Here is a 26,315-nt window from a genome sequence, read left to right on the forward strand (position 1 = left end):
TCGCAGAGAAAGGGAGCGAAATGCTACCCTTATCATTGATATGAATGGTCCCACAACACAGATTACAGACCCCGAAGCGAATGATGAACCCAGAAAATTTACATTTGACTACAGTTTTTGGTCACATGATGGAAGCAAAGAAGACGCCAATGGATACTATGGTCCTGATACTTCACACCCAAATGGAAAGAAATTTGCTGATCAGGTATCCATTTTTTCTCAATAAATATAGTGATATTAAAGCTTTTTATCTTTGATCTTTTTCAATTGAAAGGGATACAGAAATTGATATATATTGATGACTTTTAGAAAAAAGTATATGATTCCTTGGGAGTGGCAGTTCTTCAGAATGCCTGGGAAGGCTATAACAGCACATTGTTTGCCTATGGTCAAACTGGGTCGGGAAAAAGTTGGTCTGTTGTTGGTTATGGAATTAACAAAGGTTTGTATATATTTGTAAATGAATAAGTTACTAGTAATCTTAAAAGAAAATACAAAAAGCTGGAGCATCAATATCTCCAACAATTTTCCCCCTTTTCTATTTGATAATCACGTTGCAGAGAAGAAAATGTATTTGAAGAAATATCCATTAATGACATAATAAATTCTTAATGAGGAAAAAATTCAAAATTATGTCCTTGATGATTTTAAAAAATATATAATTAGGATCTGATTTAATGCAGTTTTTGGATAAACTAAAAAGTGCACAGTTTATACTTAAAAAAGCACCTTTTTTCCTTGGTAATAATTCAGAGAACTTTTCTGTGGCTTATCTTTTTTAGCTCACCTGAGCCAAAGGTTCAAGTGAGCTTTTCTGATCACATTTTGTCTGTAGTCCGTCTGTCCGTCCGTCTGTCTGTAAACTTTTCACATTTTCGACTTCTTCTCAAGAACCACTGGGCCAATTTCAACCAAACTTGCCACAAAGTATCCTTGGGTGAAGGGGATTCAAGTTTGTTCAAATGAAGGGGAGATAATAAAGAATTAGTGAAAAATTAATAGCATCTTTTAAAAATCTTCTTCTCAAGAACCACAAAGCCAGGGAAGATGAAACTCATGTGGAAGCATCCTCAGGTAGTGTAGATTCAAGTTTGTTCAAATCATGACCCCCGGGGGTAGGGCGGGGCTACAATGGAGGATCAAAGTTTTACATAGAAATATATAGGAAAAATCTTTAAAAATCTTCTCAAGAACAGCAAACCCCTAATTGGTCATATTTATATGGAAGCATCCTCAGGTAGTGTAGATTCAAGTTTGTCCAAATCATGACCCCCGGGGGTAGGGCGGGGCCACAGTGGAGGATCAAAGTTTTACATAGAAATACATGGGAAAAACCTTTAAAAATCTTCTTCTCAAGAAAAGCAAAGCCATGATGAGTCATATTTATATGTAAGCATCCTCAGGTAGTGTAGATTCAAGTTTGTTCAAATCTTGACCCCCGGGGGTACGGCGGGGCCACAATGGAGGATCAAAGTTTTACATAGAAATATATAGGAAAAATCTTTAAAAATCTTCTTCTCTAGAACAGCAAACCCCTAATTGGTCATATTTATATGTAAGCATCCTCAGGTAGTGTAGATTCAAGTTTGTCCAAATCATGACCCCCGGGGGTAGGGCGGGGCCACAGTGGAGGATCAAAGTTTTACATAGAAATACATGGGAAAAACCTTTAAAAATCTTCTTCTCAAGAAAAGCAAAGCCATGATGAGTCATATTTATATGTAAGCATCCTCAGGTAGTGTAGATTCAAGTTTGTTCAAATCTTGACCCCCGGGGGTAGGGCGGGGCTACAATGGAGGATCAAAGTTTTACATAGAAATATATAGGAAAAATCTTTAAAAATCTTCTTCTCAAGAACAGCAAACCCCTAATTGGTCATATTTATATGTAAGCATCCTCAGGTAGTGTAGATTCAAGTTTGTCCAAATCATGACCCTCAAGGGTAGGGCGGGGCCACAGTGGAGGATAAAAGTTTTACATAGAAATACATGGGAAAAACCTTTAAAAATCTTCTCAAGAACAGCAAAGCCGTGATGAGTCATATTTATATGTAAGCATCCTCAGGTAGTGTAGATTCAAGTTTGTTCAAATCATGACCCCCGGGGGGTAGGGCGGGGCCACAATGGAGGATCAAAGTTTTACATAGAAATATATAGGAAAAATCTTTAAAAATCTACTTCTCTAGAACAGCAAAGGCCTGATTGATAATATTTTTGTGGAAGTATCCTCAGGTAGTGTAGATTCAAGTTTGTTCAAATGTTGACCCCTGGGTTAGGGTGGGGCCACAATGGAGGATGAAGGTCTGAAAAAGATATATATAGGAAAATTTCTTCTGATGAAGAACTGCAAAGCCATGATTAGTCATTTTGATATGGAAGCATCCTCAGGTAGTGTAAATTCAATTTTGTTCAAATGATGACCCCCGGGGGTAGGGTGGAGCCCAATAGGGGGATCGAAAGTTTTACATAAGAACACATAGAAAAAAATATTTCTTCTCAAGAACAGAAAAGTTATGTTTAGTCATATTGATATGGAAGCATCCTTAGGTAGTGTAGATTCAAGTTTGTTCAAATGATGACCCCCAAGGGTAGGGCGGGGTCACAATGGAGGATCGAAAGTTTTACATAAGAACATATAGAAAAAATATTTCTTCTCAAGAACAGAAAAGCTATGTTTAGTCATATTGATATGGAAGCATCCTCAGGTAGTGTAGATTCAAGTTTGTTCAAATGATGACCCCTGGGATAGGGAGGAGCCACAATGGGGGATCGAAAGTTTTACATAAGAACATATAGAAAAAATATTTCTTCTCAAGAACAGAAAAGCTATGTTTAGTCATATTGATATGGAAGCATCCTCCCCCCCCCCCCGGTAATGTTTTCAATACTGGATTGATTTGTGCTTTTGCCTAGCCAATGTGCTCAGGTGAGCGATGTGGCCCATGGGCCTCTTGTTTAATTGTTTTACTCAGGTATTGTGCCCATGTTTTGTGATGATGTGTTTAAGCAAGTTGAGGCAAAGAAGGCAGAGGGTGACAAGACAGAATTTGAAGTATGACCAAAAAAAAACAACAACAATGAAATTAAATAAATAAATAAATAAATATGAAATCATTAAACAAAAAAAAATAAACCAATTAATATCAAGAACATAGATATTTATGTAACACACTAAAAAAAAAAGATTTTTTTTTCAATGTACACTGAATTATTATATTTTTTATATTTATTATGACAGATCACATTTAGCATGCTAGAAATTTACAATGAACAAGTTCGTGACCTTCTTGACAGTCGAACCAAGAAAGGGGGACTGAGAGTTAGACAGCATCCAAAACTGGGATTTTATGGTAAGATATGGGTTTTTATTTTTGGAAAAGGGGGGAGGAAGGAGGGAGAGAGAGAGAGTAGTCCAGTGAATATGAGATTTGTTTGATGTGAAATTTTAACAGATGGTTTAATTTCAATTTTTGTGATTGCAGCTGAAGGTCTAAAGATTGTACCAGTTCAGAGCTACACAGACATTGAGGCGAGGATGGAGGAAGGCACACAGAATAGGACTGTGGCCTCTACAAACATGAATGCCACCAGCAGGTAACAGCTAAAATACCGCAATAATGGCAGGAATCCTAAACATACTGAAATTACTACCTCAGCAACCTAATTTGATCTTGACTACTATATTTACTTCAGCGTAGTAAAGTATCTTCATGTTCAATATTTGACAATATTTGTTGTGCAGTGATATTAATTAAATGGATGTTAGTCCAGAAAAGGAAAGTTCAGTGCAGAGAAAGAAATTTTAAAGGATAAAATTTTGTTGATTTGTGATTTAAAATGATTTTTTAAGGGGACTTAATTTTATCATTTATTCAGTAATCATACATGTAACCTAACAATTTCTGGGTGAAAATTTCATACTGGATTTAATTTTGTTGATAAATTTTATTAACAAAATAAATGAAATTGAATCACAAATGAATAATTCTGCTCATACAATGCTTTGTTCATTTAACATGTTGAAGACAAGTACTTCAATGTTAATTAACTGAGATACAATATTTTATAAAAGTTAAAACCTATCATGGATGGACTGTTGATTAAACCATTTTTTTCTATATTTTAGTCGTGCCCACACCATTGTTGGAATCACATTTATCCAGAAATTCCAGAATGCTGCAGGAGAGGATACCACAAAATCAGCGGTCACCAATCTTGTCGACTTGGCTGGCAGGTAAGATGATAAAATGAAGTTTATTGGTGTTTGAACCAGTGTCTAACTTAAAAAAGAGGAACATTGTGCCAGAATGTAAAAAGTAGCAGCTATAATAAATAACTTTTCATTTTAAAGAGTTCCAATAGTAAGTTATTCAAAAATGGTTTTTATAGCTGGTATAAAATGAAATGGCACGCTTATGTTTTTTTGAAATTTCTTTTTATGGATGTGTTAAATGGTTATATAATCTTACATGTTCAAAAATGTAAACAAGCTTTGTGTGTGAAACTCTAAAGACGAGTCTTGTGTTCTTAGTGAGAGAGCAGAGAGCACCGGAGCCACAGGGGACAGGCTGAAGGAGGGAGCTGCCATTAATCAGTCCCTGTCATGTCTGGGTAATGTGATCGCAGCTTTGGCAGACAGATCCTCTGGAAAAAATACTCGAGGTGAGTCTTAAAAACACAAACAACTGAGAATCTAATGTTTGTAAACAGGATAATTTCTTATTTTTCTTCAAATCATTTTGTCACATTTCTTATGTTTCATTCCTTCACTTGTCATAATTAAATTTAATCATCATGCAGATATCAGGAGAATCTGTACCTAAATTTCCTGACTGATTCAGAACTTTTGTTACTGTATTCAGTACAGAATCACCCAGATACACAGAGGTTGGGGTTATTGATTAAGAATTGATATTTCAGTTCCTTACCGAGACTCTGTCCTGACCAAGCTGTTGAAGAATGCCTTGGGAGGAAACAGTAAGACCATCATGATCGCAGCTCTGTCTCCCGCTGATATCAACTATGATGAGACCCTGTCCACCCTTAGGTACGCAGACAGAGCCAAGCAGATCAAGAACTCCACCTCAGTCAATGAGGACCCTACAGAGAAATTAATCCGAGAATTACAGGAGGAAAATGAGAAGCTGAAGGCCATGTTGGCCTCGGGTAAACTGGAGATGGTGGCGGGTGAAGAAGATGAAGATTTAACAGAAGAGGGTAAATTTAGATCCTTTAATAAAGATCTCAGATTTGATATTTTATCATAATTTCTAGAGTCTGAAGGAGGAGGGAGGGGGTTTCCAAAATAAGACGATGCCATAAGAAGTATCTCAGTTTTAGCCAGTATCATCATTATGAAATCTTTTAACCAATCCCATAAACATTTGCTTGTTTACTAAATTAATGAAAGTTTATGTGAAAACCTATGACATCACACAAGGGGAAATTACCTTCAAGAGCCAGGCTCTTTTAATAAATAATATCCAAATTCATACACTTTGCAGATTTAGTATCAACTACATTGTGTTTTGTTTTGGTTTTTTGTTTTTTTTTAACTGTTTCAACGAAAGATTTAATGTGGTGACACATTTTTCAAACCAGAATTTGAAATATAAACTTTTGTGATTTTTATAAGGCAATTAATTACAAGCCTCGGAGTATTATGAAATTTTATTAATTTGTTCGACTGTAATATCAATCATCTTCAAATTTAAACTCCAATCAAATAAAAGAATAAATTAATGTCTTTTTAAAAGGAACATCCTGTCTTGGTGATAACAGAGAACACCTGAATGCAAAAAAATGTAATTTGAATTCACAGTTGATATTGGCCACCATTGTATGAGGTAAATATTATTTCTGTTGCTTTGTAGAGAAAAAACAGATAAAAGAAGAATTGGAAGATCAGTATAAATCTATTCTTGACAAAAATGCACAAGAAATGGAGGACATGAAGAAGACCTTTGAGGAGAAACTCAAGGAGGCTGAGCAGAAAGGTGTAAGTAGACCAGTACAGTTCATTTCAATTAGTTAAGTACATGATCAAAGAGGTAGGGGAGGGAGGGGGAAGGTGTAAGTAGACCATTACAATTCAATTCAATCAGTTAAGTACATGATCAAAGAGGTAGGGGAGGGAGGGGGAAGGTGTAAGTAGACCATTACAATTCAATTTAATTAGTTAAGTACATAATCAAAGAGGTAGGGGAGGGAGGGGGAAGGTGTAAGTAGACCATTACAATTCAATTTAATTAGTTAAGAGGCAGTCCACTGAAAAACCAGGCAGTATTGTATTAATATGCGGCACATCGAATGTGAGGAATATTTGATATTTTATTAAAAACAATATCAATGTAGCCCAAAAGGAATAATGTAATTGAAGATTCGTTTGATAATTGCTTATTTAGTAAAATATCCTTGTGTTTTGTGTTTTTGAATGCCCCTATATAAACCATTGAATGTAGGTCAGAAACAAAGAACTGTAATTTCTAATACATTTTTAACAGGACTATAACTCACACTTAACTAAATCTAGAAATATTTCAACTTTTTGTTTAAAAAATAAAATCGGTGGGAAAAACACTTTTGATAGTAGTTTTCTGGCAAAATATAAGGACGTTTTTATGAAATTTTGCGATGCAAGAGTTATCTCCCGTGGCATCGGTAAATCTGCTCAACACCTTTTTATCGGAATTCTAGTGAAATATTTAGAATCGATACACTAAAGAAAATAATTAAACAAAAAACTAAATAATTTATTTTCAAAATATAATTCATTTTCGCCTCCAGACGTAATATTTAGATTAAAATTGGCTCTATTATTCAGGTTGAATCCACGTTTCCGTTGATGTATCAGTGACGTCATATACCTGACTAATATTGCGTCACAATGAAATAGTTACAAGTTTCCAGAGAAGTTTGTAAATTCTTTGCGTAAAAGTGTAAAGAAAAAGATTTTTAAAAAAATGATTTCTCTTTTTCTGTTTAATTACTCTTCAGAGTGCATTATTCTAAATGTTAAATAATATTTTAATATCAAAATGTATTTTATACACGGGCGGCGTCTCAGCTAGATGACGTTTTGATAAGTAATTTTATACATGTCTGAGAACTATTTTTTTTAAACTGATATACTAGGATATGCGTAAAAATAATTAATGAAGTGTTTATCATGAACATTTCTTATAAAATTTGGAATCATTGATGAATGTTTTAGATTTACGCAACACTTAATTCAACGAAGTTGAGATGTTTACTTCATGATATTTGTAAAAACTTAAATATATTTATCTATGCAGTCAAATCAAAATAAACAATCCGAAGTACGATTAAAAATGAAAAAAAAACCCTGAAAAATAAGTTATAAAAATATATTTATTGAGTTAAACTACTGCTGAACTCCCCACTATAATTTGGCACTAAAACGGAAGATGGTTTAGTGAAACATTTCGTTGTTTTTTTTTTATTTTACTTATTTATTTTTTTAATTTGGCGATTGAAACAATCACACACTCACATTTAATATGGAGTTTAAACATGTGACTATGTTGGCCAATTCTAAAATGTTTTCACGTTCATGAAACCAATTTTTAAAAATAATGATGTCATGACCCCCCCCCCCCCCCCCCCCCCCCCCCCCCCGCTTTTTGCTTGGGATTTATCGGCTCTTGAATAATGATACTATATATGAAAGAACTTATTTTCTTATTTATATAAAATCAAATTTTGTAAAAGAGGAAAAGGCTTTACAGATGACAGGTAAGAAAAAAACTTGGATAAAGTCGAGACTGTACACATAAAAATATTTCCTGTATTTAGGCAAGTTTAATTTCGCCACTGATAGAATTTACTCTTTAATTCCTGAGGAAAAAAAAGAAATTTTACTTGGAAATAAGATAAATAATAAAGCTAGAAAGCTGTCTGCTCTCATTTGTTGCATAATGCATGTACAAATACTTTTTTTAAATACTGAGTATCTATTAAGAATTCAATCAGATGTTTTACATGTAATCTTCATGTATGTAAAAGACATTAGTAATTTAAATAATATATAAATTTGAATCTATGGTTACACTCATTTAAAAACAGTTAACTGACTGAAAAGAAATAAAAGACAAGCATATTTTTCTGATAAATTAAAATGAAGAGCCAAATTTAGGAAATGTTTCTAAATTTACTGTAAAAACCGATCCCGATCCGATCGAAATAATGCAAAATTAACAAATTTATCAAAATAAAGGCACCTGCCACCTATATAACATGTTAAAAAAATAAATCTAGTAAGTTTTTACTCATATTACAACAAAAGAGCCAAATTTAACATTACAATTATAGTATTTTTTTCTTTATATAATTCCGGTCGGGATCGGTTTCATTTGGGAAAATTATAAAAAAAAAAAAAAAAAGAAGGTAAATTTGACTCCTTTTATTTCTTTCAATATACCTGTTCCCACTGATTTTATTGAGTGATTCAAAAGTTTGTACTTTGTATTCATAATAACATAAGAAAAAAAATCTGTCCTTGTAATGTATTGGATTTTATAACGTAATGAAAATTGGATACTGGATTCAAAAAGTTACTTGCTTAACTCAAATTTGGACCATATAATTTTTTCTAAAGAAATATAAATTGGAGTCTTATTCATTAATAAAATAAAAGATAAGAGTCTATGTTATAAATAATATTCATCACATCCAGCTTTTGAGTATTTGTTACATATAAAACAAAATAAAAACGTAGTAATTTTTTTACCCTTATGTTGACCTTTTTGCACTTAAAATTAAGCATTTACCAAAAATAGGACTAGAGGAGCACTAAAAATTTTTTTAATGTTGTCATGTGTAAACACTTGCTTTAATAAGTCTACATGCAAAAAATAATTAAAATCCATGACATGTGATGTGCCACCCATTGCCTGGTTTTTCGGTGGACTGCCTCTTAAGTACATAATCAAAGAGGTAGGGGAGGGAGGGGGAAGGTGTAAGTAGACCATTACAATTCAATTCAATTAGTTAAGTACATGATCAAAGAGGTAGGGGAGGGAGGGGGAAGGTGTTAGTAGACCATTACAATTCAATTCAATTAGTTAAGTACATGATCAAAGAGGTAGGGGAGGGAGGGGGAAGGTGTAAGTAGACCATTACAATTCAATTTAATTAGTTAAGTACATAATCAAAGAGGTAGGGGAGGGAGGGGGAAGGTGTAAGTAGACCAGTACATGATCAAGGAAGTTTAGATGGGCGGGGGCAGAAAGTGTGAGTAGATAAGTACTTGATAAAAGAAGGAGGGGAGGGGGACAGAAAGGGTGCAGGTAGACCAGTACTTGAATGAAAATGTCAGCTGGGAAAATAATGAAATTATTTGAATTCAATGACTCAATGTCTTAAGAATGAACAATGGAATAAATTGTCTTTCTTACTTAATTGAATAAAAGAAGTCTTTGTTTTAACAGAAAATTTCTTATAAATTACAATGATTCAGGATGACAAACAGATTTATTCTTTAACTGTCTAATATTTCAGGGTGGAGGAGGTGGGGCAGACTTCCACGCCATTGCTGAGAAGAAAAAAACTGTCCCCCACTTGTCTAACCTGAACCTTGACCCTCAGCTATCAGGACACATAAGCCATTTCTTGGAGGCCCCCGAAATTTGCCTGGGATTTGAAGGGGACATTGTGTTGAAAGGGCCAAGGTAGGAAATCATCGAATAATTTACTGTAAATTACTTTTTATTCATAAGAACTTTTTTATGTATAATTATTTGAGATTGTTTGCATGCAAAATTTCATCCTCGCGTATATTTGTATTATTAAAGGTTACAAGTATATCCAACTAGACTTAGTGGAAATTTTGTATCGCTTATAAATACTAAACAACTTTCCTGCAAAAATAAGGGGTCAGGAAAATCTGCTGATCTACAGTATTTTGTACAAACTACTACTCTTTTGTGAAAAAATGTTACAATCTAAAAGTTTTGGATTTAATCCCCCAGAATTTACATTAATTGACTAAATCATCAATTTAGTTTTAATTAAAATTACAATACATGTATTCCAGATAGAAATCACTAGGGTATGTGTTTTGTTCCCGGAGTCATGCAAATATATATGTATGTGTATTCCAACATTGTATGAAATTTAAAACTGATGAAAATAGCTAGCTGAATCTAAATACATGTACTACAGGGTTGCAAATAATGGCCATGTGGGTGCCCAACTTCACAAATTTTACTAGCCCACATTGATATTTTTAGGGCCCACAATTTTCTGTCCAGTTGGTAAAAAAAAAAAATCTTGATCTTTGTTTGGTATTGTAATTCTTAAAAGTAGTACATGTACATGTATTTGTTATCCATATTTTTTCCTTTTCCTGAGTATTTAGACCCTCTTTAATAATTTTCCACATTTTACTTCACAATGTTGACATGAGTGAGGGTCTAGAAAACTTTAATTAGGTGGGAAATAGTGGAAACAAAAGTGTATTTAAAAGTAGAGTCAAAGCAAGGTCAGGTTCCAGAAGAGTTAGGATAAAATTTTTACTTGCCTTGTGGACGATAAAATCCTGAAGAGTTTGTCACCCACAGACAAAATTTATTTTTTACATGTACTTGCATTTGCCACTGGGCAAGTGGTTATTTGCAACCCTGAATATAGTCTGCATATTATCATGTACGTGTTCATGGGATGTATGATATTCCAATTTACTCATTAGTGGACCAATAATGTTAGAAACTATATTTTAGTTATGTCTGACAAATCAGTCTAGTTGCATGTTTGTATGTACATATGGCTTTTTAAACATTGCAATATTTATTGAGAGAAGCATCTTCAGTTTGATTCACTGGAGATTTTTTTTTTGTTGGAAAATTCTGCTAGAGATGCAGTACCTTAATTTAATCAATAATTATTGCTTATTTTGTTTGTTAATGTGGGGATAATTGTTGCAACATTGCAGAAAAATGCATAACCTGCATAAGTGGGATATATAATTTTTTTCTGCCATGATTGTAACTGTTAATCCCCAGATTAAAAAAGAAGGAAAACCATTTTATGGTTTATATTTATAATCTGCATATGAAATTCAAAGGGTAAGTGTAGAATTGGGGGAAATTTTTTTAAGCTATTTTCTGAGTCATAAAGGAAAAAAAAAAATTTTTAAAGAATCATAAAAAACTTTCATTTAAATACTTGTTTAATGTTGATAATCAATTTCATGTTAAATTTATATACCATTTATAATTGACATTGTTATTTCAAATTTAGTGTTGCAGCTAAACATGCCATAATCAGAAATGATGGAGGGAAGTTCACCATTGAACCATGTGATGTTACTAACAGATTGTTACAGAATGGAAAGGCTGTGGTGTCAAAACAACCCCTCAACCACAACGACAGGTACAAATTAGAAATAAATACCCTATTTGACTTGTTTTAGTGGATTGAAATTGTGTTAGTTAGATATGACATAAGTCAACACTTTCCATTCTTTCTTGCATATAATCAAGAATTTAATAGTAGTCATACAATTGATGTTAAAAACACTTAGAAAATTATTCACTGTGAAAGAAGTTCGTATTAATGTTCATTGTTTAGTATACATTTTATGCAGTATATCATACACCGCACTTCATAAAGATGGGACAGCAGAGTTTTCAGGAATCCTAATTCTAACGTGCATCCCTCTATTATAGATTGATCTTTGGAACCACACAGTACTTTGTCTTTGTTAACCCTAAACAGAGAGATTCCTCCAAAGAGAAGTATCCAGAGGTGACATTTGACATGGCTCAAGAGGAGGTGGCTAAAAAATCGGGATTTGACATGAGTGGAGAAAACAAATCTAGAGGTCCGTAATTAACTTCAATATCCATAGACATTATCAACCACAGTTTTGGAGATAATTGTTTTTGTGCATTTCAGTAGTAATTATACTGTACTTTTAATGACAGATGATGCTCTGCTACAAGAGGACATGTTAGAGATCATGCCAGCAGTAGAAGAAGCCAATGCCATCAGTCAGGAACTGGACAAAAAGATGAAGTTTGAGTCAATGATTGTGTCCCCCGAGGCACGGGGAGAACAGACTGGTAGGACTGAGGTCATGATCAAGGCCACAAATGTTGAGACCAAACATGAATGGATCTGGCCAAAGGTCAAATTCATGAACAGAAAATATGTGATGCAGGAGATGTATAATGACTTCTTGGATGGGGACGATCCCTGGGATTTACCCCCTGTAAGTTCACATTATTTCTTGGATGGGGAGATCTGTGGGATTTACCCCCAGTAAGTTATCTTGTTTTTTGGATAGGGAGATCTGTGGGATTTATTTCCTGCAAGTGAACATTTTTTTTCCTGGATGGGACAGACTGTGGAATTTACACTCCTTCTAAGAAAAAAAAATTCTGTTGAATGTCAGGATAAGATTTTCTTTCTTTAGTGCTTGGTAAATGGTTAAGAACTCTGTGATAGAATATAAATTGTCTGATAATCTGAGAATGCTTAGATATTATTCATGTGTATTATGAATTATTGGAGTGATATTAAATTAAATTCAATCGTTATTCCCCATGGTTCATTTAATTTTTTTTAAATGAAGCAAGATTTATTACATTATATTAACAGGAAATGTGACATTTTTTGCATTTGTAGGGAACTTCACAATGTTATAAAAAGTAATTTTTTTTCTAGGAGAAGGATCCGTTTGTTGATGACATCAATGCAGAATTTCACATTGGCAGTGTGAAAATCTGGCTACAGTCAACTTCATACATGGTGAGAACATTAATTTGCTTATTTCTACACAGTGTATCTTGGAATCTTAGTTGACTTCTAGATTGAGGATTTCTCATGATTCAGTTTATCTTAATCAGCAGCAAAATGGTGATGACATTTTTTTGTTGTTGTTTTTTTGTACAGATAGCTATGAAGGAACAGTTGGATATTATTGACTACCGTGGCTATGAAGTGGGGAAAGTCAATGTAAGTTACAGATCACAAATGTTTGTGTCAAATAGGTTATAAAGATTAAGTAGTATTTCAGAGCAATTAGAAATCTGTCAGAATAAATATATATATGTAGTGCAAAGTACTTTGTCAGAAAAGTTCCCCATTCTGAGTAATAATTTTGCACCTTTCACACATGCTTTGTTTTCCCTATTTATGTAGATGGGCAATCTCTATCCTTAGAGTTAGTTTCAGAATCTAAATGTGCATTCATTAAATTATCAAGTCCATGTTGGAAAATGGAATTTGTTATTTTGCTAGAACACTGCATATGTTTTTAAGACTTGCATATAGTTGTAACTGATACTAAGTGTATGTTTCTAGACTTTATTACTCATATTGATTTGTATAACTGATATAGAGTATACTGTTATCTTCTAGATGTAGTACTGATATTGATTTGTATAACTGATATAGAGTATACTGTTATCTTCTAGATGTAGTACTGATATTGATTTGTATAACTGATATAGAGTATACTGTTATCTTCTAGATGTAGTACTGATATTGATTTGTATAACTGATATAGAGTATACTGTTATCTTCTAGATGTAGTACTGATATTGATTTGTATTTAACTGATATTGAGTATACTGTTATCTTCTAGATGTTATACTCATATTGATTTGTATAACTGATATTGAGTATACTGTTATCTTCTAGATGTTATACTCATATTGATTTGTTTGTGTTACCAGATTGAACTTGTTCCCTGTGACAAATCTGGTAAAGAAATATCTGAGGATGAAGTGTTTGTTGAGGATCCCTCAGAACTTGTAGGTAAAGATGTCTACTTCAAACTGAAACTGGAGAATGCCATGGGCCTGCCATCCAAATTCACTGTAAGCTCTAATTCCTGTTTTTATGTTAAGTGCCAACACATATAGTTAGATTTTCAAACATTAACCATAAAAATGAGGAAAAAAAGAAAAACAGAAGTAATAATAATATCAAGAAATTAAAACATGTATGTCAATTGTTCCTTATCTTGATGCAATAAGCCTAAATATAAGGAGTGAAAAACTACATTCAGCCCATTGTTTTATTATTTGGAGAATAACAGTTCAGCAGATTGTTAGAATTATATACATCAGTATTAATTTGATGATGTAATTTTTTGACAGGATCTGTATGCCAAATATATTTTCAATCATGAACAAAAACCATTTGAAACCAAGAAGTTGGGCAATACCATCAACCCCCAATGGAAATTTAACCAAGTTCATGGATTTGCAAAATGCACAGCTGACGTGAGTGATAGACTTTCTTTTAAATTTATTCCATTGTGGAAATCTTTGGTAATTTACCATCATACAATGATTATTTAATGCACATGTGGTTAGATTTTGACTTCATAGAACATTTAAGGAACATAAAAGGATAAAAGCACTACTTCATATTTAAAAAAAAAAGAATATTGACTACTATTACAAGCATGGCATGGTTCTTCTATTTGTATTTTTCTCCTCAGGACATTGCATTCCTGAAAGATGGAGCTATCATGCTGCAAATATGGGGAAAACAGAAGCCTCCAAAAGAGAAGAGAACTGTGAACACTAAGGATGCCCTGGTTAAAGGAGCCTTAACCAAGGGTCAGTCTCACAATGTCAATACAAACAACAAAAAAGTGGACCCAGAGAAGGTCAAGTACATGGTGAAATGTGCAGTGTTGGAGAAGAAGACGCAGCACCTAGAACAGAAACTGGTGAGGATTAAAAGATTAACTCTCAGTATCCTGATTTATCCTGATTTGGTTTGAGTTTATCAATTTATTTTGAGTATCCCTCATTCCCTGTTTGGTTTGAGTATCTGGATTTGGTTTAAGTATCTCGATTTGGTTTGAGTATCCCAATTTGGTTTGAGTATCCCAATTATATGGAATCCGGATATGGCCATGTATTTCACTATTGCATCATTACACTTTCAAGGTTTGGGTTAATAGTGCGATGACGATGAAGCGATGGTTGGATGACGACAAGCGATGATGTGGTAGAGCGATGATAATAGTAATGGTGCGACATTGCCATTATGATGATACGATGGCATGATGAAGTAATAGCGTGATAGCGATGACACAATTTTGCGATGATGATGGTATAATGACAATGAAGCAATGTTCATTATCGTTCCATCATGCTATCGCACCATCACTTCGTCGTAATCACACCATCGCTTCATCATTATCGTGCCAACACATTATTGCGCCATTGACCCTTTAGTGGATGCTCCATGGTGTGAAAGTGAACTACATGGCCTTATCCGGATTCCATACAATTAGGTATTGGATTCTAGAAAATACATTTATATGAAGTCAGTGCCACCCTCATCACCTGTCTTGTGTCAGGATTTTATAACTAGATATTTAAAAAAATGGGTTGGATTTTTTTGGAGAAAATAAATTTTGACAATCTCTTGATCAATATGATATTTTTGTTCTTGATTATGACTTGTTATGATTCTGTCCACTGTGGGTCATATTAATGTGGAGTTATAGTTATTGTGTCTGACAATTTGTGATGGTCTGACTGTAGGCAGCCATGAAGAAAATGTTGGAGGAAGCAAACAAACACAAGAAGAGGAAGCTCACGATTGAACTGATCCAGAAGATTTACCACGCTCCAAGTAGTGATGCTGCAGAGAAATGTATTGCTCTTATTCCACAGGAAAAAGGTAAATAGTTGGTACGTATTTTAGGAGGAATTTCTCTTTTGGTATTTAATGACTTGTTAGGATTTAGAACTGGATCAGTCCCTCTTATTCACTGTCAGACTGCTCAGCTGGAGTGACAAGGAACGAGAACTGACATAGAGAGATTGATATTGACCTTCAAGTTAATGACTAGAAACTCAGTCTGTGTAACTAAAGTTAGAAACACACATGTACTTTGTACCTTATTTAACTTTTTACCAAAACAATCAGATTATCTTTAAGCAAGCTTTCTTAGATCTTAAACATTTCAAAACTTCAAATATGAATAAGATGGAATATATATTATTTATCTTAAGTGGTTTAAGGAAGAACTGAATTTGATAATTTTCAAAAATTATAGATGACACTTCATCTGAATCGTCTACATCTTCCTCGTCATCTTCTTCATCTGATGAGGAGAAAAAGAAATCCAAAAAAGAAGCTAAGGAAAAGAAACCCAAAGCAGTATTAAAGAAAAAGGAGAAACCAGCCTCGGCAAAATCTAATCGGTCATCTCATAAACCACCAAGTAAAGCACGAGCTCAAACCTCTGATGCCATCCGAGGCCAGAACAAATCCAGCTCATGTGTACTCTTATAACTGTTAATCTGGGTAAAAAATTGGATTGACCTTCTTTTTGTTTGACTGATATTTTATTTTTCCGTCCATGTTTTAATTAAAATATTGCATAATTTATTTTCACTTGCTAGATATTAACTTATTACTCCAGATGCTTTGCTCAGTTTTTTTTTATACTGTTGTGTTCTTCTTCATTTATTAGATTCACTTTTTACATGAACACAATTAAAATGTGTATTTTTTTAACCTGTATTTATAAGAACATTTTGATTTGTTTAAAACGTACATGGTATATTTAATATATGAATGTAAAGCATTTCAATCATATTTTTTTTTGTCTTAAAAACTTTTTATAACTTGAATTTGTTTCAAATTTTTTTTCAGTTAAACATATATTTTGATTGAATTACATGTAAGCTAAACTGTAAGCTATACAATGTACAAAAATACACGTACCTAAAATAAGATTTCACAAGATACTTATTTAATTTGGACATTTTTTATTTTTGTATCTTAAAGAGGCATACATGTATATTTCTTGTCTCCTCTAAAAATAAGTCTCTTTTTCATTTTTGTACATATTCATCCTTTTTTTCCGTGATATTAATGCTTACATTTGTAAACACTTATATGTCACTGTGTAATTTACTCTTCGAGAGATTGATTTTTATTGAAACTCTTCTTTTTTTTTTATGTATTCTGTTGAACAGGGTATGTTTGGTCATTTATTTTGGAATATTGGTAAAATTCTGACTGGTAATTTCCAGAAGGGTACTATACATCTGTATTATTTTAAAGTGAACCACTTTTATGTGATTTGCTTTCATAATGAATCACTAATCATTTAATGCATTTTGCACAATTGTATAATCACCCTGAGTGCAATCCTTTTGTTATACTCCTAGTTTGTGCATTGAAATTAGCACTTAATGCAATTTTGTAACCAGGAATAAAAAAATTAAGTTTCAGAAACCTTTCTAGGTAGAGATTTGTCTTGATTTGCTGCAATGCTTATAAATATTTGTTGTTTAGGAATGGTTTAGTTAAGGTTGTTGGAGTGTTATGTTGTAAATTACTGTGATACTTTCACCTATGATATCCTATACATCTGTTATCAGGATTTATTTTTTAAATATGAATTGAGAATCGTCCAATATTGTTATTTTAAACAACTGAAAATGTTTTCTGCTGTTAAAATAAATCATATGATAGACATTGCCAAAATCATGTCTGTGATTTTTGATTGTTACTCTGTTTAATGTTAGCATTCTAGATTAAAGTTTTTATAAACCACACACAAACAATTTTTGCCCCCCCCCCCCCCAAAGGGTTGGGGGTGTGGTATTGCTTTTCACGGGTGGTGTCTGCTCAGTATCTTGAGAACCTTTCACTTTACAAACACCAAACTTAAATACACAGGTTCCTCCTGAAGATGAGATGACCCCTTTTGGTTTTAAGATCACAAGGTCAAGAGTCAAACTACACTATACATAGGAAGATATTGCTCTTCAATATCTAGAGAACTTTGCTTGACAGACATCATACTTGGTCCACTGGTTCCCCTTAAGAGTAGATGATCCCTATTGATTTTTAGGCCACAAGGTTCAAGGATCAAACTGGACAAAGGAAGATATTGACCACTCAGTATCTTGAGAACCCTTTGCTTGAGCAACATCAAACTTGATACACTGGTTAATCCCTTAAGGAGTAGATGACCACTGAAGATTGTAAGGTCACAAGGTCAAGGGTCAAACTACTTTAGAAATAGGAAGATAATTATCTGCTCAATATTTTGAGAACCCTTTGCTTGACAGACATCAAACTTGGTACAATAGACATTCCCCTAGGTGGTAGGTGACCCCTGTTGATTCTTCAAATCATAACCGCTGGTGGTAGGGTGGTGCCACTATTGGCAATCAAAGGTTTACATAGGAATATGTGGAAAAAATCTTTAAATTCTTCTTCTCAAGAACAGCAAGGCCACGTCATATTTAGACGGAATCATCCACAAGGAGTGTAGATTCAAGTATGTCCAAATCATGACCCCCAGGGTAGGGTGGGGCCACTATGGGTGATCAAAGTTTTTCATAGTAATACATAGGAAAAATCTTTAAAATTCTTCTTCTCAAGAACAGCAAAGCAATTGTTAGTTATATTTATACTGAAGTGTCTTCAGGTAGTGTAGATTCTAATTTGTTCAAATCATGACCCCCAGGGGTAGGATTGGGCCACAACGGCCAATCTAAGTTTTACATGAGAATATATAGGAAAAATCTTTTAAAGTCTTCTTCTTCAGAACAGCAAAGCCATGATTAATCATATATTTATAAAAGTAGTTCGGATTCAAGTTTGTTCAAATCATGACACCTGGGGGTAGGGTGGGGCTGGGGGTAGGGCGGGCCCCAATATATTATCTTAATTTCACCTAGGAATATATTGGGAAAAAATCTGCTGATAAAGAACAGAAGGGTAATAGTTACTCAGGTGAACGTTGTGGCACATGGACCTCTTGTTCATATTTCATATTGCCACACGGAGAGGGTATGTTTCTCAAGCATAATTTTAAAAGGAGAGGTGTATTCTTGTCTGGATATAATTTTGATGTCAACCGAGTTATAAAGTTATGTCCAGACAAGAACCTTGCTTTTTATCCCCTCACAACGACGTTACTATATATATCCTCTCAAATCGAAGTTGGAGGGGATATAGCAATGCCCTTGTGAGTGTGGGTGAGTCATAGGGGCTTGCTTTCAGGAATCAGGATGGTGTATTTTGTGTGTTTTTCTATGTCTGTCTAAATACACTGATTATAATAAAAATCCAAATTCGCTGAAATACGTAGTTTAAACAAGGTGTGTTTGTGAAACAGTGATGCCCCTTTATGACAGCTCATGGTAAAGGTTAAAGTTTCTCAAATGCAAGTCAAACTCCAAGGTGAAGGTCAAGAGATCGAAAATATTTATACCTAAAGAAAGGTCTTTTCACAAGGAATACACCTGTAAAATATGAAAACCCTGGCTCCAACCGTTCAAAATTTATGACCAAGGTTAAAGTTTTTCAAAAGTAGGTCAAACTTCAAGGTCAAAAGTATTTGTACCCAAGGAAAGGTCTTATCGCAAGGAATGCAAGTGAAGTATGAAAGCCCTAGCATCGACTGTTTAAAAGTTAGGGCCTAGGTTAAAGTTTGGCCTTTTTTTTTTTTTTTGCAAAAGTGGGTCAAACTCCAAGGTCAAGAGGTCAAATATGTTGGTTTTGTCACAAGGAGTACACATGTGAAATATGAAAGTCATATGAAAGCCATAGACCCAACTAATCAAAAGTTATGGGCAAGGTTAAAGTTTTAAGGGACAAAGAGACAAACAGATTAATAGAAAACACGGACGGACAGAGCAAAAGCTATATGCCCCCGAATCTTCGAGTAATTGTATTTTAATGTTAATGAAAAGTACGGAAGCGTATTAGTCCCAAGTACTATTTTTTTAAAGTCAGTAATTCCAACGTTAATATATTGGCTTTTTCATCTTTAAGAGACTGAAAGAAATGGATTGCAAACATGATTATAATATCTGCATTTAAAGAAGAAAAAAAACTTGTATCTAAAATATAAAAGAAAACTGTCTTCATTACTACAAAAATTGAATATCACTACTTTGTATATTTCTCACACAAACCTGAAAAACAAACTACAAGAGCATTACCAAAACCAAGATACACGAACAACTGAAATAGATAAAAGTGAATCAGACTCTGGAAAATTAGCTTTTTATAGAAACAGGCCCGTAGAAAGCAATTTCAGTCGGGGGGGGGGGGGGCAACCATACATTTTCAGTTGGGGGCACTATCAACTACCAAAAATTCCTTGACAAGCAAAAAAAAAAAAATTTCATCATATTATTGAGGGGGCACAAGCATATATAGTAGCTATGTTTTCTATAGTATTCTATATATCGGCAAGATTATTGGGGGGGGGGGCACGGTCCCCCATGCCCCCCCCCCCCCGGTTCCTACGGCCATGAGAAAACTGGGAATCAAAATGAATACAAACTGCAAAATACCGAAACTCAAAGCTACTTTTAAAAAAATGTGACAAAATAAAGAATCAGCAATGTATATTGAAACAGGTAGATATATTCTAAATCCCCTATTCTTTATTTTCACCAAATTATGTGTCTTGGTCAAACATAATATTTAACCAAACAGATATCACTCCTTTACTGAGAGAGGCACCTATTTTAGCAAAGATGTTTGAATTTTGGAAAGAAAAAATTTGTTTGTGAATTTAATATCCTTAAGCTGTATTGATAAGTGATATCAATATTATAAATTTTAAAAAAATGGATAAAGATTTATTTTCACGACAAAATGTCACGAATTTATAGCTTTGAAAATTGCAGTCACGCGCAAAATCTCCCATGAGAATTTTCAGAAGTTGGCATGTATGTTCCTAGAGAAAAACGTTTATGCTGCATGTTCAAATAGAATAACCCTTATTTTACCTCTCTGAGTGCTCCACGAAAGATAACTCTAATATTTGGTCATTGCCACGTGTGAACATTGTAGAAGGTAAACATGTCGCAAGAAGACGAGAAATATATGGACGAGTTTGACAAATACAATATAGAGCAGGACAAGTATGTCCACGGCAAAAGCGGGAAAGGTCGTACCAAGCAAGAGGCCGAGCAGAACAAACACTCGGGAGAACACACGCGCAAAATCGCCGAACATCTTATAAACAGCGCACATAAATCGGAAAAGGAACCTACTGGGCCAGTACATACCAAAAAATAGCATGTCAAGGTAGGTGGGATTAAAATTGGCCTTTTGATTAAAATATATGATCTAGTAATAAAATTCATGTATGCTCTAACTTGAGCTGTCATTGGTAAGAGGAACCTTCTAGAGAGAATGTTCCAGACGTGTTTGTTTAGAACAATATGGGTCGAGTATTGCGTTTTTGCCTATTTTAAAGCTTCATTTTGTGACAATAACCGCATGGTACTGAGATCATAAGTGTTCATTATTAATCAACTGTCAGTCAAAAGTAGGCCTCCTTCGGCACTAATTTATATGATACGCACATTTTGCTGCACGACATACATGTAATAATAAGGAAACGCATATGTATACGACAGGTGCTTGTTTTTAAGCTTAAGTATTTTATATTGCACACTTGTGCTTGAGGAAAGACCCCCTCCCGGTATATAGACCCGTGGGCCGGTTCGACTTTTTTCTCATAAATTATCTTTCAATGACATTTTGTGATATATAATCCATACCATCAAATGGAAAACATTTTGTATCAACCCCACACTATATATAGATTTATGTATAGTGTGGGGTAGATTTTTTTTATATAATGTTTGTTTTTTTTCGAATTGACGGTATGGATTATATCATAAAAAATATGACATTGATAATTTATAAGAAAAAAAGGTCGAAACGGCCTGCGAAGGGGGGGGGGGGGGCAAGCACCTGTGACATCACACACAAATGATTCTTCAGGGACAGCGACCCTCTGATAGGAGAGATAACTTTCCAAGTAAAAATACTAATATTACTCACGGTTCCCTTTATCAGAGTTTAATTATCGAGACCTTTGAGTAATCAATTTGATTAAACCAAATATGTGTTGGAAACATTGTACTTCTATTTCCTTTGCCTATACTTTTCAGTTTTATTATATTTGACAAAAACATTTAAATCCAGTTTTAAAACCCCTACAAATTGAATAAGTTAATAAATACATTTTTAAGGATCATTTTAAAAATGGTTTAATGTATCAAGTACCAAACGTAGCATTTTTATTAGTATTACATTTTTTCCCACAAGAATTTAAATATTTTTATAAGAAAGATAACTCTTGCTAACAGATGAATTGTTTTCTTACAATCACATATAACATTGAGATATTCTGACTTAGGAAGCAACTCTTTATTATGTTTTCTAATATGAATTTAATAGGTATGACAATAAATATTATTTTCATATACACCGCATATTTTTAATTTTATGTTGTGATAATAAATTATTACTCTTCCTATTCTCTGTTTTAAAATTTCTTCATATTATGATCTGACATAAAAATCAGTACTATTTTTTTCATTTGAATCTGATGCTATAGCTCTTGATCAAAATCAAGATAAAATGTTGGGAAGTTAAAAAAAAAATTTCGTGAAATTAAGAGCAGAGGGTCATTAGTCCTTAATAGTGAAAGGGGTAAACATATGAGATGATTTAATCTTAATGTCATTTTATCCCCCCCCCCCCCCAATATTGTTATATAACATTTCAATACATGTACATCTTTTATCAGGAAATAACCAAGATCTTATTAGATTTTATACGATAATTCATGAATAATTGAAGCACATTAGACGGTAACCCCTCCCCCTTTCTTCACGTGATGCCTCCTTCGAGCATCTGTAGCGCCCGTATTCTCCTGTGCTGGAGTATCCTTCTCATGGGAGTATTATTCCACTCTTCCAACAACGTGGCCCTCCGCTTGTCGAGGATAGCAGAGGCATTTCAACGTCTAATTCTTACCCCCCCCCCCCCCCCCCCCGAATCGCAGTCATTTACATTTTCAGAGAAAACGCGATAAATTATCTAACAACCATAATTATATGGCATGCTTAATATTTTAATTTTCTTTCATCTCCGTTTACGGCCTCAAAACGGAGTGCCTATTTGTTAAACGGAATAAACTGAACAGCGGAGTATTGACACTACGGACCTGAAAGAAAATAAAAACACACATGCTATATATGGTTGTGTACATAAATTATCGTAGAAAAGAATGGTTATGAATAGCTTGCCAATGCATTTTCTCTGAAAGTGTAAATGACTGCGATTCTGGGGAGGGGGTACTCCATGTAATTCGGTAATTCTATAATTAATTAGATACCTTGTGTTATTATGTAATATACAACGTGTTAACATTTTTTTTAACAGAAACAAGTACATGTGATTTGAACTTACCTTGATATAACGGCAGTTTTCCCTTCTGATATAATGGAAGTCCCCCCCCCCCCCCCGTGATTTAAGGGCAGTTTTCCCATCTGATATTTTAAAGCATCCCCCCTCCCCCATGATAAAACGGCGGTTTTCCCCCCTCTGATGTGACGGCAGTTGTCCCTCTTTGATATAACGGCAGTTTACTCCTTCTGATTTAACGGCGGTTTTTCCCCCTCTGATATAACGGCAGTTGTCCACCTCTGATATAACGGCAGTTCCCCCCTCTGATATAACGGCAGTTTTCTCCCTCTGATGTAAGAGAAGTTTTACCCCTCTGATATAACAGCGGTTTCCTCCCTCTGATATAATGGCAGTTGTCCCCCTTCTGATACAATGGCAGTTTTTTGCCTCTTTTATAAGAGCAGTTTCCCCCCTCTGATATAACGGCAGTTTTCTCCTTCCGATATAAAGGCGGTTTCCCCCTCTGATATAACAACAGTTGTCCCCCTCTGATATAACGGTAGTTTTCCCCTCTAGTATAACAACCATTTTGCCCCTCTGATATAACGACAGTTTTTCCCTTTGATATAACGAGATTCCCCCATCTGATATAAGGGCAGCCCCCCCCCCCCTCCAGTTTCCCCTTCTGAAATAAGGGAAGTTTTCCCCTCTGATATAACAACAGTCTTCCCCTCTGATGTAATGGCAGTTTTCCCCTTTGATATAAGGACAGTTTTCCCCTTTGATATAAAGGCAGCTTTCCCCTTTGATATAAGGAAAGATAGGCAATTAATACTTGTTTTGAAAATCGGTATAAACAAGAGGCCCGTGGGCCACATTGCTTCTCACCTGAGCACTTTGGTTAGAGAAAAACAGAAATCAGTTCAGTTCTGAAAAGTTTAAATATATAAATAGCCCCATCTTGGGAGTCATGATCTGAAAAAAAAATATACGCTAGTCCAGAGGATGCATCCATATTCATGTGACTAATCATGACTTTAAAAGAGATTTTTTATAGATTTTCTATAACTTATATATATTCCTATGTAAAAGTTTGATTTTCTATCGTGGTCCTACCCCTAAGAGTCAGCTTGAATCCACACTACCTGAGGTTGCTTCCATTTTAATATGACTAATAATGACTTAATTTTATGTTCTTGAGGAAAAGATTTAAAGAATTTTTCTATATATTCCTACGTAAAACTTGATTGCTATTGTGACCCCCAACTAGCCCCGGGGGTCATGATTTGAACAAATTTGAGTTCACACTACCTGAGGACCCTTCCATAAAAAGATGAATAATCAGGACTCTGCTGTTTTTGAGAAGACTTTTAAAGATTTTTTCCCTATATATTCTCATGTAAAACTTTGATCGCCTATTGTGGCCCCACCCTATCCCCCCGGGGGTCATGATTTGAACAAACTTGAAGTTGAATCTACACTACCTGAAGATGCCTCCATATAAATACAACATCTTGGCTTTGTTGTTCTTGAGAAGAATATTTTTGAAGAAATCCTCTTCACCCAAGGATGCTTTGTGCTAAGTTTGGTTGAAACAGGCCCAGTGATTTACGAGAAGTCGAAAAATTTGAAAAGTTTACAGACGACAGACAAGAGACGAACGCTGGAAACTTCCATCAGAAAAGCTCATTTGAGCCTTTGGCTCAGGTGAGCTAAAGATCATGTTTTTAGGGTTTTTTTTTTTTTTTTTTTTTTTTTTAAATTTATAATAATATAATCTTTATAATCTTAATTGCAGAATTATTACAGATCAGAACGGACTAAATCATGGAATAAAAGAGACAGAATTACTGAATAAAGACACTAGAATCAACGGAAAGAAGAAATGACAATTGATTGTAACAAGCAGCAGAGCTGTTTATAAAAAGATTACATTGGTTAGGGATTTCATTTTTTCGCAGTCGCAAAAATTTCTATGCATTTGATTAATATTTGTATTATTTATTTTATTTTCTTGTATAAATGTTGTGTCTTGAGAAAGAAAATATTTGTTGGGTTTTATAATGTTAAAAATGTTTTCCAACATTTTCAGTTGTTTTGTTGTTCAGTGTTTACGAAGAACTGCGAACGCTTACTCCTGATTCCCGCCTACATTTTATACACCCATAATTACATAATTCAACATATTTGACATATTAACTGCTAAATTAATACAATTGTTAAGTAATTAATTGCTGATAAATACAGTCTTTACAATGAGGGGTGTATTTTTTTTTTATTGAAATAATTTATTGGACTTGAAAAACGTAACCGGATTTTAAAATCCTGAGTACTCAAGGATTTGGATAAATGACCTCTTAATCTTTCAATTTGATAAATTTATGTAAAATTAACTTTATAAAAGTTTGTAGTTCGATTTCTTTTGAAATTGGTCATAAAATAACCATTTTCGTTGTATTTTGGTCTGTAAACGTATCACCCCCCCCCCCCCAAAACAACAAAAGCTGTGGTATGAATTTGCTAAATAATTTATCAAACCTATAAAAAGGATTTTTCTTGTTTCACGGAAGGGGAGTGTTTCACAGGCACTTGGGGTCTGGACCCCCCCTTTTCCATTTTTTTTTCTTTTTAAATATGGAGTCGATTCACCCTTTTCCTATTTTTGTATTCTAATATTCTAATCCAGTGCACATTTTGTTGATGTGCACCAGCTGGGACGGAAGTGCCCGGTATTTTCGGGTATCATCATTACATGTAATGTAATTCGGAACATTAAATGCGAGAAGGAATACATCCCGAATTTTCTCTTCATATAACATGTAACGGTAAGTTCTGTGAATAACAAGATAACTTTAACTAGCAAATTTCAATGGATGAAGATTATACTTTAAATAGACGACCTAGACAACCAAATTCCACAATATTGTTATTACAAAGCCTGGAATTTTTTTTAATGCAGAACATTTATAAAGTTAGAGTTACCGTTATTGCACTTCCGTCCCAGCTGGTGCACATCAACAAAATTTACCCTAGATGCGGATGATTTAATCGAAATATTTACAAATCGGGGGCACATAAAAATTAAATGGAAATATGAAAAGAAAGAAGAATGTATAACGAATTTATTGATGT

At 34.1% G+C, this 26,315-nt stretch overlaps 1 protein-coding gene and 1 long non-coding RNA gene across 3 annotated transcripts; both read left to right on the forward strand.

Annotated features, from left to right (window-relative positions):
- Nucleotides 1–16,508, forward strand: LOC133191173 (kinesin-like protein KIF28P). Of its 2 annotated transcripts, none has more exons than XM_061326894.1 (20): nucleotides 1–205; nucleotides 310–442; nucleotides 2,972–3,051; nucleotides 3,238–3,349; nucleotides 3,482–3,593; nucleotides 4,126–4,233; nucleotides 4,531–4,661; nucleotides 4,920–5,216; nucleotides 5,873–5,997; nucleotides 9,519–9,688; nucleotides 11,259–11,390; nucleotides 11,687–11,841; nucleotides 11,945–12,231; nucleotides 12,687–12,770; nucleotides 12,915–12,977; nucleotides 13,700–13,843; nucleotides 14,126–14,251; nucleotides 14,473–14,706; nucleotides 15,533–15,671; nucleotides 16,051–16,508. In XM_061326894.1, exons 1-20 carry the CDS (start codon nucleotides 41–43, stop codon nucleotides 16,287–16,289), a joined length of 3,036 nt encoding a protein of 1,011 aa, XP_061182878.1. In that variant the 5' UTR covers nucleotides 1–40; the 3' UTR covers nucleotides 16,290–16,508. The 2 variants fall into 2 exon arrangements, with proteins under 2 accessions (XP_061182878.1, XP_061182879.1); XM_061326895.1 differs by having other exon boundaries at nucleotides 15,533–15,682; nucleotides 16,051–16,137.
- A 4,268-nt stretch (nucleotides 16,509–20,776) lies between these two features.
- Nucleotides 20,777–25,443, forward strand: LOC133191445 (uncharacterized). The gene is made up of 2 exons (XR_009721688.1): nucleotides 20,777–21,065; nucleotides 24,982–25,443. It is a non-coding gene; the product is annotated as an uncharacterized LOC133191445 (long non-coding RNA).
- The last annotated feature ends 872 nt before the right edge of the window (nucleotides 25,444–26,315 follow it).

Source organism: Saccostrea echinata, unplaced genomic scaffold (assembly GCF_033153115.1).
Source record: "Saccostrea echinata isolate AGI-Se365-2 ecotype Australia unplaced genomic scaffold, CSIRO_AGI_Sech_v1 ptg000023l, whole genome shotgun sequence".
NCBI lineage: Eukaryota > Metazoa > Mollusca > Bivalvia > Ostreida > Ostreidae > Saccostrea > Saccostrea echinata.

Coding starts and splice junctions, on each gene's coding strand:
- LOC133191173 (XM_061326894.1), top strand. CDS start 41: ATGAATGGTCCCACAACACAGATTACAGACCCCGAAGCGAATGATGAA. Junction 443..2,971: donor TGGTTATGGAATTAACAAAG/GTTTGTATATAT, acceptor TGTTTTACTCAG/GTATTGTGCCCATGTTTTGT. Junction 3,350..3,481: donor TCCAAAACTGGGATTTTATG/GTAAGATATGGG, acceptor TTGTGATTGCAG/CTGAAGGTCTAAAGATTGTA.